The sequence below is a fragment of the Mesoplodon bidens genome (genome assembly GCF_964165515.1).
Source record: "Mesoplodon bidens genome assembly, chromosome: 12".
NCBI classification, from domain to species: Eukaryota; Metazoa; Chordata; class Mammalia; order Artiodactyla; family Ziphiidae; genus Mesoplodon; species Mesoplodon bidens.
The window spans coordinates 12,504,240-12,524,535 of NC_138168.1; the positions used below are offsets into that span (position 1 = coordinate 12,504,240).

Genomic DNA, 20,296 nt, shown 5'->3' on the forward strand with positions numbered 1-20,296 from the left:
GTTATTTCTCCACTAAGAAAACAACTAATTCAAGATAGTCTCGTCCACCAGAGGGCAGACAGCAGAAGCAAGAAGAACTATGATGCTGCAGCCTGGGGAACAAAAACCACATTCATAGAAAGATAGACAAGATGAAAAGGCAGAAGGCTATGTACCAGATGAAGGAACAAGATAAAACCCCAGAAAAACAACTAAATGAAGTGGAGATAGGCAACCTTCCAGAAAAAGAATTCAGAATGATGATAGTGAAGGTGATCCAGGACATCGGAAAAAGAATGGAGGCAAAGATCGAGAAGATGCAAGAAATGTTTAACAAAGGCCTAGAAGAATGAAAGGACAAACAGAGATGAACAATACAATAATTGAAATGAAAAATACACTAGAAGGAATCAATAGCAGAATAACTGAGGCAGAAGAACGGATAAGTGACCTGGAAGACAGAATGGTGGAATTCACTGCTATGGAAGAGAATAAAGGAAAAAGAATGAAAAGAAATGAAGACAGCTTAAGAGACCTCTGGGAGGACATTAAACACAACAACAGTCACATTATAGGGGGTCCAAGAAGGAGAAGAGAGAGAGAAAGGACCCGAGAAAACATTTGAAGAGATTATAGTTGAAAACTTCCCTAACATGGGAAAGGAAATAGCCACCCAAGTCCAAGAAGCACAGAGAGTCCCATACAGGATAAACCCAAGGAGAAACATGCCAAGACACATAGTAATCAAATTGGCAAAAATTAAAGACAAAGAAAAATTATTGAAAGCAGCAAGGGAAAAATGACAAATAACATACAAAGGAATTCCCATAAGGTTAACAGCTGATTTCTCAGCAGAAACTCTACAAGCCAGAAGGGAGTGGCATGATACAATTAAAATGATAAAAGGGAAAAACCTACAACCAAGATTACTCTACCCAGCAAGGATCTCATTCAGATTCGATGGAGAAATCAAAAGCTTTACAGACAAGCAAAAGCTAAGAGAATTCAGCACCACCAAACCAGCTCTACAACAAATGCTAAAGGAACTTCTCTAAGTGGGAAACACAAGAGGAGAAAAGGACATACAAAAACAAACCAAAAACATTTAAGAAAACGGTAATAGGAACATACATATCAATAATTACCTTAAACGTGAATGGATTAAACGCTCCAACCAAAAGACACAGGCTCGCTGAATGGATACAAGAACAAGACCCATATATATGCTGTCTATAAGAAACCCACTTCAGACCTAGGGACACATACAGACTGGAAGTGAGGGGGTGGAAAAAGATATTCCATGCAAATGGAAATCAAAAGAAAGCTGGAGTAGTGATACTCATATCAGATAAAATAGATGATAAAATAAAGAATGTTACAAGAGACAAGGAAGGACACTACATAATGATCAAGGGATCAATCCAAGAAGAAGATATAACAATTATAAATATATATGCACCCAATATAAGAGCACCTCAATACATAAGGCAACTGCTAACAGCTATAAAAGAGGAAATTGACAGTGATACAATAATAGTGGGGGACTTTAACACCTCACTTACAGCAATGGACACATCATCCAAACAGAAAATTAATAAGGAAACACAAGCTTTAAATGACACAATAGACCAGATAGATTTCATTGATATTTATAGGACATTCCATCCAAAAACAGCAGATTACACTTTCTTCTCAAGGGCTCACAGAACATTCTCCAGGATAGATCACATCTTGGGTCACAAATCAAGCCTCAGTAAATTCAAGAAAACTGGAATCATATCAAGCATCTTTTCTGACCACAGCACTATGAGATTAGAAATCAATTACAGGGGAAAAAATGTAAAAAACACAAACACATGGAGGCTAAACAATACATTACTAAATAACCAAGTGATCACTGAAGAAATCAAAGAGGAAATCAAAAAATACCTAGAGACAAATGACAATGAAAACACGATGATCCAAAACCTACAGGATGCAGCAAAAGCAGTTCTAAGAGGGTAGTTTATAGCTATACAAGCCTACCTCAAGAAACAAGAAACATCTCAAATAAACAATCTAACCTTACATCTAAAGGAACTAGAGAAAGAAGAACAAACAAAACCCAAAGTTAGCAGAAGAAAAGAAATAATAAAGATCAAAGCAGAAATAAATGAAATAGAAACAAAGAAAACAATAGCAAACATTAATAAAACTAAAAGCTGGTTCTTTGAGAAGATAAAATTGATAAGCCATTAGCCAGACTCATCAAGAAAAAGAGGGAGAGGACTCAAATCAATAAAATTAGAAATGAAAAAGGAAGAGTTACAACAGACACTGCAGAAATACAAAGCATCCTAAGAGACTACTACAAGCAACTCTATGCCAATAAAATGGACAACCTGGAAGAAATGGACAAATTCTTAGAAAGGTATAACCTCCCAAGACTGAACCAGGAAGAAATAGAAAATATGAACAGACCAATCACAAGTAATGAAATTGAAACTGTGATTAAAGATCTTCCAACAAACAAAAGTCCAAGACCAGAGAACACTCCCAAACTCATTGTATGAGGCCACCATCACCCTGATACCAAAACCAGACAAAGATACTACAAAAAAAGAAAACTATAGACCAATATCACTGATGAATATAGATGCAAAAATCGTCAACAAAATACTAGCAAACAGAATCCAACAACACATTAAAAGGATCATACACCATGATCAAGTGGAATTTATCCCAGGGATGCAACGATTCTTCAATATACGCAAATCAATCAATGTGATACACTATATTAACAAATTGAAGAATAAAAACCATATGATCATCTCAATAGATGCAGAAAAAGCTTTTCACAAATTCAACACCCATTTATGATAAAAACTCTCCAGAAAGTGGGCATAGAGGGAAGCCACGTCAACATAATAAAGGCCATATATGACAAACCCACAGCAAACATTATTCTCAATGGTGAAAAACTGAAAGCATTTCCTCTAAGATCAGGAAAAAGGCAAGGATGTCCACTCTCACCACTATTATTCAACATAGTTGTGGAAGTCCTAGCCACGGCAATCAGAGAAGAAAAAGAAATAAAAGGAATACAAATTGGAAAAGAAGAAGTAAAACTGTCACTGTTTCCAGATGACATGATACTATACATAGATAATCCTAAAGATGCCACCAGAAAACTACTAGAGCTAATCAATGAAATTGGTAAAGTTGCAGGAAACAAAATTAATGCACAGAAATCTTTTGCATTCCTATACATCAATGATGAAAAATCTGAAAGAGAAATTATGGAAACATTCCCATTTACCATTGCAACAAAAAGAATTAAATACCTAGGAATAAACCTACTTAGGGAGACAAAAGACCTGTATGCAGAAAACTATATGACACTGATGAAAGAAATTAAAGATGATACCAACTGATGGAGAGATATACCATGTTCTTGGATTGGAAGAATCAATATTGTGAAAATGACTATACTACCCAAAGCAAGCTACAGATTCAATGCAATCCCTATCAAATTACCCATCTCTCATTGCTCAGGCCTATTTCTCTGACTCAAATGCCACATCTATTCTTCCTGCCAAATTCTTCCCCAGCTCTAACACGGAGGCTCAGCATCCCAGCTTTCCCCCTAGTTCCTGTAACATGTATTATCTATATATCCTATTTGGTGTCACAGAAATAGAAACACTTATTGAGCACTTGCTGTGTATCAGGGACACAGAGTCGTACCCATCACCTCATTTAATCTTTATGAGGACTCCAGAGAATGTGTACAGTTATTTACTCCAAGTTCCTAACAGGATGAACTTGAGGCTTACCAAGGTTAAGAAACATGCCCAAGGGGTCTAGTCTCTGGCAGTGCCTCAAACTATCTGTGTCTTCCTGATCTTGGACAGCATTCCTCTTCATAACGTAACTACCCAGTAAGATTCTTGAGGATCTTATACTTTTCACAGATGAAAACCAATGGAGACAAACTCCAAACAGGAGTATTTACCATGTTCATTAGTATGAACACAAACATGCGGAGGCCTTGGTCTCTTTCCTCCTGCAAATACTATTAATATGAATGGAGGGGAGGGGGAAGGGTAAGCTAGGACGAGGTGAGAGAGTGGCATGGACATATATACACTACCAAACGTAAAATAGATAGCTAGTGGGAAGCAGCCACATAGCACAGGGAGATCAGCTCGGTGCTTTGTGACCGCCTGGAGGGGTGGGATAGGGAGGGTGGGAGGGAGGGAGACGCAAGAGGGAAGAGATATGGGAACATATGTATATGTATAACTGATTCACTTTGTTATAAAGCAGAAACTGACACACCATTGTAAAGCAATTATACTCCAATAAAGATGTAAAAAAAATATGAATGGAATTGTGTTCTGCGAGAATTCATATGTTGAAGTCCTCACCCCCAGTACCTCAGAGTACAACCATACTTGGAGATAGGATCTTTAAAGAGATAATCAGTTTAAAAGGATTTCATTAGGATGGCCCCTAATCCAACATGCCTGCTGTCCTCGTAAGAAGAGGAAACATGGAAACACACAGAGAAAAGACAATGTGAAGACTCAGGAAGAAGACAGCCAAGCACAAGCCAAGGAGAGAGGCCTAGACAGGTCCTTCCATGGCACTCAGAAGGAACCAACCGTACCGACACTTAGATGCTGCAGTCCCAGCCTCCAGAACTGGGAGAAAGCAAATTTCTGTTGTTTAGACCACCCAGTCTGTGGCACCTTGTTACAGCAGCCCTAGGAAACTGATACAATCTTACTATGTACACATCAGCCGCAGAAGAGTTTATCAGAATTAAAATTAGATATGTCCCTTGGTATGGAACAGATGTTTTTAAAAAGATCCAAATGCAGAAGTTCAGCTTAGGAGGTAGAACAAGACACTCAAAGAAGAGGGCCATAGGCAGTAACTATTCAATGCAGAACAGCAGTTAAGAGTCAGATGCCCCGTAACATAGGAAGAAGAATGACACACAAGGTAACACGTGGATTTCCCATCCGGCAGTCAGGATCAGGGAGTCAGCATCCAGGGATCCAGCTCCTAATTCCTGGATGGGATTGGTGAGGGCCAAGTGTTAGTTCCAGAGGGACTTGGTCAACAGAATTGGACTCAGCCACAAGCGTCCAGGGACGTGGATCTAGTAACCAAAACTAGTCACAAACCGGGGGCCTGGTCTCTGGAATACACTAGAAACCAGATTGCTAGGGCTGGGCCTCAACTGAGGACAGAACAGCATCAGGACTGACTAAGTGTTCGTTCTCAGAGGTCTGGTGGGATGGTATGGGGCCAGGATGCATTCCAAGCTCTCCCAGCTGCAAATGGAAAATGGCGGCAGGGGCAGGGAATCCAGTGACTTAACACCCCCCATCTTCCCTTCTCTGTTCATCAGCGTGTGAAAGGGGAGATTCTTTGTTTGTGTCCGAAGTCTCTCTCAGGCCTAACATTCGGTTATTCTGTGAAATTGAACCCAAAGTAAGGACAACATTTTCATTCACTGGAAAAAGTGGGTCACAAACACGGAAGTATGATTCTGCATTTTAAGAGGCTGTTGAAGCACAAACTTATGAGAGAAAATAGGTGGCACTGAAATCTTCAATATCAAATCTTTTTCTAAACGCACTTTGAAGCACAAATGTTTCCCCTTAAACTGTCCTTCAATTGTACATCCATTCAAACACTCCACTTTTAAAATTGCAAGCATACATGTCAAATTTGTATGATTAGTTTTGAAAATGAGATGTAACCCAGATTTAACTGAGTGTCTCCTGATTCCAGAATAGAAATCTCTTTCAGATGTAACTAAATGACTAATATTTCTAGCCATGGATTAATCTGGGAGAAATATTATTGGATATAATCAGGTTAGATTTACAGACTTAATTTCTTTTCTTTTTATAGAACTTCTTTTTAGTCAGAGCTCCTGTTTTAGAGTCAAGGACACTTTCCAGCCATTTATATATTAGGCAGAAATTGTAACTCTGAAAAACCCAGCTCTTCACCATGATGTTTCCCCAAATTTTCTTATCTCATATTCTTAGAACATTAGGAATTAGCATGCCAGCTCAGAGCCCCCAACACAGTTATTTGTGTCCCCTCAGTATCTTTCTAATATGTAAATTACACAGATGATTAAAACAGCTAACGTCCATTTCATACCCACTGTAAGAAGAAATTAGTTCTCAGACTCCCTGGAAGGCATCTAAAACGAAGCATCTAACACTCTAAATCCTGGCTCTTTCAGTAGTTGAAAGGGAGAATTAAATTTCTCTTTCCCACAGCAACAGTAGGAATCAGTGAAAGATTAATGTATAAAAGGTCAAAGAGACGGCAAGGCTGTCAGAGTTCCATGTAGATCCACCGCTGTTCTGAGGTTCTGGTGGGTAAAATTATGTGAGGTCCCAGAAGACACCAAAACGAGTTACTCACAACTTAATAAAGGGAATGTTAGACAGCAATATTCTGTTTTCCTATGTTAATGGATATCAACTTCACACATGCACCTGATGAAAATTAGAATAAATAAGGGCTCGCGATGTAGCTACAATAACTCATTTCCCCTCATGGTCATTCTGCCCACACTGTCAATTCCACTTCCCAAGCTTATTTTAAAGTGTTTACTTTCTTAGTTGTTCTAATGAAAAGCTCTCTAATTTTTAAATAATTTTCCTCTATCCATTGACCGCTTTATTTGGGATGTTATCCATTGATTTCCAATTTTATGATGTTATCTACGGTAAAAACCAATGAAAGAAGAGACTTTAGCTCACTGTTGATATCGTTTTGCTTTCAAAAGCCTATACTTTTATTTCTCCTTATATATTTCTATTTTTAAGTGGGCTTAATCCTCTATTTCTTGGCCTAAAATTTGAACAGGATCTTGAACATTTTAGATGAGAATATTCATACACTTATCTCTAACTCTCTGTTCTCCAGATTCTCTCATCTCTCATATCTGTCAGTTTTACCTTTATTTTAACATGGACAAAATATTTACCTTCAATTGTGTAAAAACAAACAAACAAAAAATATATATATAAACTATATATATACACAGACACATATATTCAATGTGGAAGGGGGTTTATTCTAAAAATTGAAAACCAGTAAGTGGCATTTATAATATTATTACATGTAAATGCTCTAGGACCAAGTAAAAACCAATAATTGACATTTCTACAGATGAACTGTCAGGCTTCCTGTTCACTCAGAGGAAACATTACCTAGGTTAATAGTCAAATGGACTGTATCAACTAATAAAATAATGTCACATTCTTGTTTGCTTCATGTTTGGACCATGATTTTCCTTAACAGTTTTTCTCCCTCAGCTTTTGACTGTTCCTCTTTATTGCTGAAAAAGAAACAGCCTCTCTTTACCGGGTCAATAACATCATGTAAGTCATTAGTCCTTGGATATTTCTTGGAATCCAGGATATTCTTCTCAATATTCTCTTTGGAGCTTCCTGGAAATGATCTCCAGTTTTAATTTCGACAGATTGCTTTCTGCACACAGTGTCATTCGGGGGTTTCTTTGCATTGGATTCCTGGGTCAGCTCCACTCTTTCTTCTTTCTCATTTGTCCCACATTCATGATTATTCTTCTCAGTTTTCTTGAGTGCATACATCTTTAAATCATTTTCTCATAAGCAGATTGCAAAGTAGGTTTTCTGAGAACTGAGAGTTGACTGATGGTTTAGATGTGAATAGAGCAGCAGTCTCAGAATGGTTTTGCTCCAAACTTTGAAGGCATTGGTCAATTGTAGTCTAGAATCCATTACTGATGAGAAGTGTAAAGACAGGTTAATGCTCATTGCTTTGTATACAACCTAGTTTATTTTTTAACCTCCAAAAGTTTATAGATTTTTCCCTGTTTCATTGGCATGTTTACTGTTGTTAAATTTCCTCTTATGTTTCATAGCTGATGTCTGGATTCATCCTTTGGGCATCCCCAGGGTTGTATGGGCTTCCCTATGGGTTATCTTCATGGTTGCCTCTTTCTGGACCCAAAGGAGTTTACAGATTTTATATCAGCTTTTATCTGAAGGTCTCAGATCACGATACTTTACTTCCTGCTTAAGATTAATCCATACCTGCAGGCAAGTGTGTTATCTTTAGTCCAGATACATGGTCTTGCATTTTGTCCAAATATCTCTGCCCAAGCACTTCAGTGCAATGAGTCTAGGTACCCAGAGCTTTCGCTTTGAGGTTTGGTCATAACATTATTTAATTTAATTATTTAAGTTAGTTATTTATTATTTTATTTTTAGTGTCAACAATAGTTTGCACAGAACATCCCTGTGTTCGGGTGGGGACGTTGCCCTCCACCCCAGCTCTCTCGCCTCCTTGGCAAGCTCCTCTGTCCTAAAGCAGGCTACTTCCTCTTTCCATCAGCTACTCACATTTCACTTCCTTCCCTCCTCACGGTTATGGGGTCTCATGGGGTCAGAAAAATAAATGCTAACGTTTCAGCAGCCATTTAAAGAGGAAGCCCTTTTAGGTTGTAATTGTTTAAAGGTTACAATTGTTTTAGTGCCTGTAGCCAAATTCTTACCACAGAACCTGATTTTATCTTGGGGTTTCCTGTCTGTAAAGTCCCCAATAAGAGTCCTCTGGATAGCCCATAAAAATGTCACAGGGGCAGGAACCACGGCTGTCTCTATATGTATCTACGTTTATGTCTGTATTTATTTATTTAATCACTATACCTCTAGCAGCCTGTGCCTGGAACGTCACAAATCTTTATACATAACTTGTTTAACATCATATAAATCATGGAATATTTATGTAATGTCACATAGAAATTAAAACATGACTACATGAATGATGGCCACCTTCTTTAATTGCAAAGCCCCTTGAAGTTACAAGAAAAAGCACTAGGAGCATTAAAAGAATATAAAATGCATTTTCTGCTCTCAAGAAACAGAAGTAAATCAACAACTCCTGGGTAGAATTAAAAGTACTATGTGACGGCTTCCCTGGTGGTGCAGTGGTTAAGAACCCGCCTGCCAATGCAGGGGACACGGTTCGAGCCCTGGTCCAGGAAGATCCCACGTGCTGCGGAGCAACTAAGTCCGTGTGCCACAACTACTGAGCCTGCACTCCAGAGCCCACGAGCCACAACTACTGAGCCCACGTGCCACAACTACTGAAGCCCATGTGCCTAGAGCCCGTGTTCTGCAACAAGAGAAGCCACCGCAATGAGAAGCCCATGCACTGAAAGGAAGAGTAGCCCCTACTCCCCCCAACTAGAGAAAGCCCACGCGCAGCAACGAAGACCCAATGCAGCCCAAAATAAATAAATAAAATAAATAACTTTATAAGAAAAATAAAAGTACTATGTGAGCAGTAGGCATTATACTGCTGGAGCCCAAAGAGGAAACTCCCAGTAGTTTTAGTTTAATGACTAAAGAATAATATAAAGTGTTGCATGAATTAGTTACATTTAAATAATTTAGTACCTGATTGTTGCGAGGGTTCTCAGCTCTTGTTCCTGATTCCACAATGTTTAACTTGTCAGGTACCCAAACTTAACAGTGAATAGTTCACACTGCCCACAACCTACGCCCTGGTGCCCTGAAACTGTCTTTGTCGGAAAATTCAACCCTGTGATTAAGTGTTGTCAGTCTCACTTTTCAAGAACTCATTGTTTGCTAGCCTTGCAGGTATCATTTCTTACCAGTCATCCAGGTACCAAATGCTCCTACAAGGACTGCTAAATGATGCTTAGCAGTAACAGTTACAAACAAACCATTTAGCCCTTGTTACACAGGTTGACCTCAGGAGCCATTCACAGAGTGCTTTAAAAGTTCAAAGGCAACATTAATTTGGGTTGTATTTTCCCCATTCACTCCAAGTCAGAAAGAAGGAGAGGATTAAAAAGGAAGGAAATCCTGTTATCTAATGCCAGGCTCTTCTTCCAAGGACTTATACTTCAAGTTCCTTGTAAGTATAAGTGGATTAATCCCCTGATCCAGGCAGCAATGCTCTGTTTCTTTTCAGCACTGGTGCTGTTTCCTTCTCTCATCCACATCGGCACTGCCTGCATCTCTTTCTTTCTCCTTAAGCCTCTTGACTCATTTCCTTAGGGGCACAGATCTTCACTAGACTTTGTCCCAATGGATCTTATTACACATTTCATGTAAATCCAATTGCTTTCTTATTACAAGTAAGATTTAGTTCACTGTTAGTCTTCTGCACAGAGAGATTTATATTAGGTGATTCTTACAATCTAAGAAATGAGAGATGCCCAATTTTTCCCAGTTGGCAAAGAAAGAGCAGTATGAACATTGAACAAACAGCATTCACTTTGAAACATGTGGTAGCTGAGCTCAATTTTTAGACAAGCCCACTAGATAGAGCTCACTGTTAATCCGTGTGTGTGTGTGTGTGTGTGTGTAATTACACTACACACGAAGCATCATATTGACTAGCAATGCTGTGTTGTCTTTCAGATGCCATTTGCCCAGGGAACCTTTTTTTTTTCTTTTTAATTGAATGTCTGGACACAAAGCAGAAGTGTATCAATATATCTGTAAGGAATGTTCCTTTGAGGCATTTATTAAATTGTACTTCATTGTGTAATTATTCTCTTTTTTAAAAATTTATTTATTCATTTATTTTTGGCTGTGTTGGGTCTTTGCTGCTGTGCATGGGTTTTCTCAAGTTGCAGCGAGCGGGGCCTACTCTTCCTTGCTGTGCGTGGGCTTCTCGTTGCAGTGGCTTCTCTTGTTGTGGAGCACAGGCTCTAGGTGTGTGGGCTTCAGTAGTTGTAGCACGCGGGCTCAGTAGTTGTGGCTCACGGGATCTAGAGTGCAGGTTCAGTAGTTGTGGTGCACGGGCTTAGTTGCTCTGCAGCATGTGGGATCTTCCCCGACCCGGGCTTGAACCGTGTCCCCTGCATTGGCAGGCGGATTCTTAACCACTGCACCACCAGGGAAGCCCTGTAATTATTCTTTATTGTTTATTTCTCTCAACAGAATGTAAGCTCCATAAGGGCATGAAGCATATTTATTTTTAACATCAGTATATCTACTGAAAGTGTTAAATCCACATTTGCTAATAAACATACAAACCAACTCCTCAGCATAATGATAAGGATAAAAATATAAATGGTGAGAAAAGTACACACATATTAACTAAATGCCTTGTGCCAGTGCTATGGTCTAAATGTTGTGCCAGTGCTATGGTCTAAATGTTTGCGTCCCCTCAAAATTCATGTGTTTAAATCTTAAGCCCCCCCCCAAAATGATCGCATTAAGAGGTGGGGCCTTTGAGTGGTGCTTAGGTCACAAGGGTGAAGCCCTCATGAATGGGATTAGTGCTCTTATAAAAGAGACCCCCCAGAGCTCCCCAGCCCCTTCCCCCATGTGAGGGCACAGCAAGAAGGTGCTGACTTCACATGAGTCAGGAATAGGGCCTTCACTAGAACAAGACCATGCTGGAGCCTGGACTTTAGACTTCCCAGCCTCTGGGACTGTGAGAAATTAAAGTTCTGTTGCGTATAAGCTACCTAGTCTGTGAGCTTTTGTTATAGCAGCCCAAACAGATTAAGAGAGCCAGGCACGTGTTAAATAGTTACTTTATACGTGTAACTGATAAAGCGAACAAGCAAATGCATGGAATATAGGTGAAATGCAGCTTTTCTCTCCCACTGCTCTTGATATTTACTCCATGGGGATAACCTTCCCTGACCCTGAAGGTCACAGCACAGCATCCGTTCTCTCCTGGGAAGAGTGATCAGGGAAATTCACCAGAGCCTGTAAGATATAAAACGGGTTCTTTTTTTTTTTTTTTTTTTTTGCAGTACGCGGGCCTCTCACTGTTGTGGCCTCTCCCGTTGCGAAGTACAGGATCCGGACGTGCAGGCTCAGCCGCCATGGCTCACGGGCCCAGCCACTCCACGGCATGTGGGATCTTCCCGGACTGGGGCACGAACCCATGTCCCCTGCATCGGCAGGCAGACTCCCAACCACTGCGCCACCAAGGAAGCCCTAAAATGGGTTCTTTAACCTCTTCCTTGTATATTTACATGTGGGTGGTGATCTCAGCTTCACTGCAGTATTAGATCTATGGCAGACATGCCACAGGCACAGCAGGACAGGAAGAATGCTAACTTAGCATCCTGTTATAGATGCATGAGCTCATTCAAACCACTCAGTAACCTGACAAAGTAGCAACTCTTATCTCCACTGTGCCAATAAGAAAATGGAGACTTAAGGAGGTTAAAAAACTTGTGCAGGGTCACAGGGTGCTGGCAGTGATCATGGCTGGTCCCCAAAGGAGCCCTTAGTTGTCAATGGTGGGGCTTGGCAATAAAGTCATTAGTAAATATTACATATGGTAGAATTTCTAACGAAGGCTGAAATAGGAAAACGTCTCTGCTACATTCATAGACATTCAGAATGAGATTATTTATAAATGAAGAGAAAACAGGGCAGTCTGTATCAGATGATGTCTCCTATGTTTCCGGAGGGGAAGACCGAACCCCTGCTTCAGAGGTGTATAAACCCCAAGTGGTCACCCAAGTGCCCGGAATGAGAATTCCCAAGAAAGGGAGACAGCGGCTAGAGGCAGTATGCTCTTCACATCACCCCGGCCCCATCTCTCCACTCACCCACACCACTAGTCATGTTTCTTTCATAATCTGTTGTTACCGTGAATAATTTTGAATCTCAATTCTAATTCCATGTGTCTTGTGATTTAGTACACATATTCAAGAGGAGCTGGTGTAGACCCTTCCTTTAAGGAGCGGGAAAATACACATATATAACTATACCTATACCAACCCCATCGGGGGTTATCTGCACACCCATTAAGCATATCCACTTACATTTTTACTTCACACTTACCTTACGACTTAAGCGGAAAAAATACGTGTTCACAAAACAATACTAAGGCATGAAAGACAGCAAGAAGCTACTCACCATCTGACTTTTAAAAAACCTATAGACCATATGCAATTTATAAACATCAGTGATGAGAAGGCGAGCTGAAAAAAACCAAACTCATCCCAGACACACATGCATTCAAAAGACAGCTATTTCCACTTGAGTTGCAGTACTAATAGCGACAGAGTGAGCTTTCTTAATTGTTCCCAAATATAGTATAAGATTGTTGGGGGATATATATGTGTGTACATATATATATATATATATATATATATATATATACACACACACACACACATATATATATAGAAAGAAAGAGACAGAAAAAGAGAAGAGAACAGTGGGAGAGAGGGTGGATCCACGTGCACGAGGTTTGCAGGCAGAGAAGATGAGGAAGTGATTCTCTTTATAAAACATAATATTAACTGTGTAATTTACCGATTCTAAAGCAAGCCCAAAACTGTAAAAATAGTCAGTCACCTCAATATATGAATTCGTTAAGAAAAACACCAAGAACCCCAGCACTACAACAAAGACGAAAACCACAATCACTGAATTTACTGCTGTGGCCAGTTTAAATCTAAGTGAACAGCAGCTAAATGAGGAGAATCTTCAAAACAAACATGTGATTTTAACAGTAAATTGAAGTATTTTCTAGACCAGTGCCACTTAAAGGCATTTTCTGGAATGATCGCTCTTGAGCACTAGTGGGAGTGGGGAATTGAATTTTTAATTTTGTTTAATTTTAATTAATTTAAATATCTACATATAGCTATGGTATTGTACAGTGCAGGTTTAGACAGAAAAAAAAAGTCAGCCCATCACAAAATGTTCCAAAATCTTTTGGACTGTCATAGGTCAAATGAAATCTGTACTCCAAAGTTACTACCAAAACACGATATATAACATCTGCATAATAGAAACTTTGTAACTTGTTTACAAATTGTAAGAAAGATTCATTTGAAACTTGAAAAACGCTACCGCTGTGACTGGAGCATTACCCCACTGAGGTGTAAAAGAAGGTACACGCCCTTTTGTCAGCCAAATAAACCCACCCCCGAATAATAACTTTATTAAAAGCACAAGACTGTACTGAATTTCCCGGAATGACAGCAACCAAAATCATGAAGAACTCTTGTAACCCCAATTTGGCACCTGTGGTTACGTTTTGTAAATCCCACTTCCGAAAAAAAATATATATATATTATATATAATATATATATATAATATATATAATATATAATATATATATATATATATATATATATATATATATATATATATATATATATATATACACATATACACATAAAGGACGATCTTCCATACGCTGCGAGGCGGGCCGGAGCATTCCAGGTCCCACTTTTCTCCCCCACTTTTATTGAGACATAATTGACACATAGGTCTGTGGAAGTTTAAGGTGTACCCCTAACGACTTGACATACATAGAAGGCCAAATTGACTACCACAGTAAGTTTAACATCCATGCCCTCATCCACTTACAAAATTATTTTTCTTGTGACGAAAACTTTCAGGATTTACTTTCTCAGCAGTTTGTAATATACCGTAGAGCAGTGTTAGCTACAGTCACAGTCACCCTGTTGGACATGACCAGCCGCACTTCTAAATCCTGCACGCGCGCACCTGCCATCCCGGCACACGCGCCCCGGAGCCCCCCGCTCGCGCTTCGGATCCCGGCACACAAGGCCCCAGCCCCGCACGCGCGCCTCGGATCCCGGCACACGCGCCCCCGAGCCCCCCGCTTGCGCTTCGGATCCCAGCACACACGCCTCCAGCCCCGCAAGCACGCCTCGGATCCCGGCACACGCGCCCCCGAGCCCCCCGCTCGCGCTTCGGATCCCGGCACACGCGCCCCCAGCCCCGCACGCGCGCCTCGGATCCCGGCACACGCTCCCCCGAGCCCCCGCTCGCGCTTCGGATCCCGGCACACACGCCCCCAGCCCCACACGCGCGCCTCGGATCCCGGCACACGAGCCCCCGAGCCCCGTACGCGCAACTCAGATCCCGGCACACGCGCCCCTGACCCCCGCGCTCGCGCCTCGGATCCCGGTACACGCGCCCCCGAGCCCCCCACTCGCGCTTCGGATCCTGGCACACACGCCCCCAGCCCCGCACGCGCGCCTCGGATCCCGGCACACACGTCCCCAGCCCCGCACGCGCGCCTCGGATCCCGGCACACACGTCCCCAGCCCCGCAGGCACGCCTCGGATCCCGGCACACGCGCTCCCGAGCACCCCGCTCGCGCCTAGGATCGCGGCACACACTCCCCCAGGCCCGCACGCGCGCCTGGATCCCGGCACACGCGCCCCAGCTCCGCGCGCTGACCTCGGATCCCCACACCCGCGCTTCCAGCCCCGCACGCGCCCGAGCCCGCGCGGCGCCGCTCACCCTTCTCGCTGACGCTCTCGCTCTCTAGCTCCACGTCCTCGCAGCTCGTGTACTCCGGCGTGGACACGCCCTCCTCCTCCGAGCTGCTCACCGACATCTGGCGCCGCTTGCCGCCCCTCTTGGCGCGATGCGGCTTGGGCGGAGACGGCCGCACGGACTCGGACTGGTCGGAGCTGAGCGAGTCGTTGCGCAGCATGGTCTCCACCTTCTCCCGCTTGGCCTTGCGCACGAGGACGGCCGCGCCGGGTTCCAGGCGGCTCTGCTTCCGGAGCGGCTCCGGGGCCCTGGGCTCCGGGGCGTCGGCGGGGCCCGGGCCGGGCCGGGGCGCCGGCTGGCTGGGCTCGGCGAGCGGCTGGGCGCCCGGCGCCCGGGCCTCCGCGGTCCTCTCGGCCGAGTAGGCGCGCGGCGAGGCGGGCGGCGAGCACCGGGCGGCGTTGGGCGCGCGCGGGCCGGGCCTGCCCTCGGGCCCAGCTGCCGCCTCGGTGTGCGGCAGGGCCACGTCGCTGTGGCGCCGCTCGTGCCTGGCGCGGGACACCCGCGCGTGCATGCGCATCTGCTGCTCCTCGGGCGGCGGTTTGACCGGGTACCGCGCCAGGTTCGGGTCACTGCGGTACCGGGTCTGGTACTCCTCCTCCTTCCTCTGCTTCTCGGCCTCCACCGCCGGGCCGTTCTCGCGTTTCTCTGGCACGTCGGGGTAGTCCTGGGACCGGCCTTTCTCGAGCCTTCGGCTTTCCCGCCTTTCCTTGCGCTCCCGTTCTTCCGTGGGCCCCTCCGCGGGCTGCCCAGAGGACCTGGGCGCGCGTTTCCGCTCGCCCTTCGTGGCGCCTTTGCCATTCTGCTCGGCGAGCCCTGGGGTCTTCTTCCTGTGATGCACAAAGGAACGTCCAGAAGGAGAGCAGTGTGTAAAGCTCAAGGCGAAGACCAGACTCCAGAAGCATCCTTGGAAATAATTATTTATACTTCGATGTCTAATTAAAAAGCGAGGTGATAAAATAACTACATCAAACCTGTATATCTGAGTAGCTTTCTAAATAAGGCTCCTTTGCCTCACAACATATTCCGGGCCTTCACAACTGGCTTTCAGATTTTAAATTCTCTATAAATTAACTAGATCATTTTAAAAATCAATAAATTAATTCAGTAAGTGAACAAGTTTTATGAACCTCTGCTTGTGAATCAAAGACTTTAAGATGTTCTCGATAAAAATAATATAGGTAATAATCGAGGAGCAAACGGTAATACATATCAGTTCAAAACGAAATATATACCTGATATATATTTGGGCAACATGTATTAACAATCTCTTATTATAACTGAAACTTTTAAAGAAACGTGAATCCAAGTGTGTCCATTTCAAGAATCGACTCCAATAGCACTTCTTCAATAGTAGAACGAAAGTACTTTTTATGAGATTATGTGCACCCCACCACTTTTTAGGGACACGGTTAGGAAAAATAAATGGCTGAACCTTAGCCTTCATTTTACCTTGCCCAGGCAAATATAATAGAAATCTTGAAATTTTTGAAATAATTTTTCCTTTTTCCTCCCTCCCCCCATCCCTGGCCTTCTCCCTCATTTCAGAAAACAGTCCAAAATGTATAGCACAGGGAACTGTATTCAATAACCTGTAATAAACTCTAATGGAAAAGAATATGAAAAAAGAAACCCGTTTTGTGTCCTACTTTTCTCTCCATCCTCTGGGAGGCACTGGCAAAGATAAAGTGAGGGAAGAGGGTTTGGCAGTCTGAATCTTTAAGCTCTACTGTTTAAGATACCCCATTCCAGCCCTTCTGTACACTGGAGTCCATCTGATTTGGGAAAGTTCCAGCATCGACCCCAGAAGTTACAAAGAGGGGATACCTCAGCTAAGCGTTCAGGCACTGTATGCTGTACTATGCAACTAAAATGGGGGCAACCAATGCTGTTTTTGGAATCCCGAGGTCCATAGAGAGGGCTTTCCAGAGAGAACATCGTTTGACTGGAAGTCCAAAAGCAGAATTCATGAACAAAATTTGAGAATAATATACAAGATGGGAAAAAGTAGGGCAGTTTCTATTGGGGTTTTCCAAAGTAGTAGTTGCTAAGCTGTGGGGTCAGTTTGAGGAGGGTCTGGTGATGATGGAAAGAAAGGGCAAAGGGTTTCCAGCGGCACAAAAAAAGCAAAATAGAAGCATGGCCGATGCTGCCTGAGGCATTTAGATCACTCGGCCCTTTGAAGTGGAAGGGGTTTTCAGGGAGGGAGGAATTGCAAAGGTAGCATTGCTGTTCTCCAGTGTAAGGGGTCTACTATGAATACAATCCATCATTACCAGATAGAGTTTTCATAAGAGTGATGAATGCACTGCAAACTTTTAGTAGCTCATTAAGGCAGAGCTGTGCTTGTTGGAAGTTTCTATTGAGTCAGTTTACTTTTTTTTTTTTTCTGAAATGCTGATAAATGACACTTACCTTGCAGAGTTTGTGTGAGGATTAAAGGAGACACCATCTGTGAAAATGCTTTATGAAAGGATAGAGTATTATGCAAATGGCACTTCTCCAAGTCTCTCAGATTCTTTGCTTCACTGAATAGGCCTTTTCTCACCTCTACCTTAATTGTTCCATTCCCACTCGCTCCTGATGAGTGTACAAAATAGGATCAAGGGTTCTTCAGTAGTTTAAGCAGACGGCCATTCCTTCTGTCTTCCTTCTCTCTGTGAAGCAGGCCAACCCTGACTGGTACCCGGCTCTCCTTGCCTTTTCCTCCAGCCCCACGTCCTCATTGTTTTCTTAAGTATTTATATAATCAGAAAGGCTATTTGCCCTTACCAGTCTTTTTCAAATTTCAGCAGAAAGCCTCTTCCTGGCCCTTACTCTTAAGTTCTTTGTAGTTTTTCACCCTCTATCTGAAACAGGACTCATATTTTTCTCTTTAGAAATTTTACAGCCCCAAATTCTTCCTGTTCTTTAAAAGAGATCATTCTTTCTGAGCAATCCTGAACTGCCCCTCCGATATCTTCATCTCCCCTTAACTCATAACAGTTTGTCACCAGTCCTGCCATCGCTGAAGTGGCTCTTGTATCCTTCCTGTCATGGCCTTTCCTGTTCCGTCTGCCCACCACACATTCCTGGGTGTCCTATAAACCTGAATTCAGAAGACACTCCTCTTTCCTGTGGCTCCCAAAGGACTCGTGTTTGTATTTTCCAGCTCTGATCACATCACCTTTCTGGGCCAGTTCACTGCCTGGCGCTCTGTCTTCTCTCGGAGATGGTGTGGTCTCTTCCCCAGGATCTGTGAGAAAAGGGACCCTGTACGAAGCATCTTTATGCCCTCTGGTTCCTGGCGGTGTTCACTGATAGTAAACACACGGCGGCTACTGGCTGCATTCACTGGAGGCCACCCAAGGGCCAGCTGCTGAGCACATGTGCTCATTCAACCCCTGCAAGGTGCCTGTGACCCCTCATGGCAGAGCCAGGCCTGGAATCCAGACCTGTTCAGCTTTGAAGTCTTTGATCTTACGGTGTGGGTTTTGTTTGAAAAAGATAGCAGAAGCCTTCCTCGGATCCTACCCTCACACCCAGTGGAATAAATAAGGGTCACACAGACAAAAAGCAGCCACACCTAGTGATAACCATCAGGTCCCCCAAACTCACAGCCTCGGGAAGAAAAGGGCCACGTCCTCCTTGTCAGCACGGTCGCCTAGTGCACGGCATCCTGTCTGGTCATAAATCCACTGTTTTGAATGAATGACTCAATCGACAAATTGAAATAAATAATCTGATCCTGTTAGCCCAGGTTTACAATCCTCCGAGGCTTTCCATTATTTCTAAGATAAAGTCTATGAAATTTAATCTGGCTAAAAGGCCCAGTGTGACCTGGGCACTCAGACCTTACCAGTCACCTCTTCTCCACTCGCCCCCCTTCTCTGCTACTCACCCTCGAGCCCAGAGCATCTTTTGGGTTGTCCCACCGGCCTTGTTCCTTCCGGCCAGATGCCAGTGCCCTCACCTGGAGCGCCCATCCCACCTTTCACCTGGCTCATCCCTAGTCACCTTCAAAGCTCAGCGTAAAAGAAGTGTCCTCTAGGAAGGCTTTGCTGATGCACCCACGCACCCTCCAGTGGGTCAGTTCCCCATCCTCTTCTCTCAGAGCACACTTTCAACTACAGGACTCACTCAAACAGCGAATAAATGGTCCAAGAGCTGTTTTCAGTTCAGAGTTGGAAGTTAGTAGTGCAGGTGGGTGACTGAGTCAGATGACTTGTTTACATCCGTGCATGAAAGATAAGCTTCTCAGCAAAGGTCTCCTAAGGAAGGATACATTCTAGACAGAGACAGCCCAGGCCCAGTGTTGCCTTCCTCATGGGCCTGAGAAGTACCCCTTCCACATATCCTAGCAGTTAAATTCTTGAAGATGGCTTTGCTCTCCATCTAAGACTTTGCCTTTTGTTTAAGGGTTGATGACCTCTTACCTGTCTCTGGGAGGCTCACTTCTAGACCTGAAAGAAGCCTGCTTCTGCTCAGGCCTCCCGGCTTGCTGCGAGGGCTCAGCCCCCTTGCTCCTGTCGGGCGGCACGTTGTGGGGAACCTGGTCCTGGGAAGAGGCAGTGGCTGTGCTCAGGGGGGTCTGAGACCTAGATCGCTCCTGCAGCCGGGATTTCTTTTCTCTCGGGGCCTCAGAACCAGCGCCTGTAGCTGTATCGCTGAGGGTTCCATCCTGACTTGGCTGCTGAGGGCCGCTTCCGAAGAACCACGCCCCAGATTTGGTTAAGATTTCTTGTTGTTTTCGACACAAATTGCATACCCACATCACCTATTTGAAGAAGAGAGAACGATATAAATTTTTTGTGCTATTTGGAAATTATTTATTTTCATCACACTAAAATATCCCTTAAGGAAGCAAGAATGGTTGTCATCTTTATATTTATCCTTGTACATTTCTCATGAAAATGATCTTTGCACAAGTCACTGTCAAGTATATGAATGCCTGGACCGAGACGCATCAGAAATCATAGACTTCTGGTAACCAGGATAGA

The 20,296-nt window shown here is 43.3% G+C and overlaps 1 protein-coding gene across 1 annotated transcript in view; it reads right to left on the minus strand.

Annotated features, from left to right (window-relative positions):
- The window catches only part of LOC308626456 (regulating synaptic membrane exocytosis protein 1-like), a gene marked incomplete at both ends in the record, with an annotated part of 216,998 nt that extends 196,928 nt beyond the window's left edge, over positions 1-20,070 (minus strand). The window contains 2 exons of the mRNA XM_081251496.1: positions 15,285-16,147; positions 19,733-20,070. Coding sequence (XP_081107622.1) covers positions 15,285-16,147; positions 19,733-20,070 — 1,201 coding nt within the window. The remainder of the gene's footprint in view (positions 1-15,284; positions 16,148-19,732) is intronic.
- Positions 20,071-20,296: the final 226 nt, after the last annotated feature.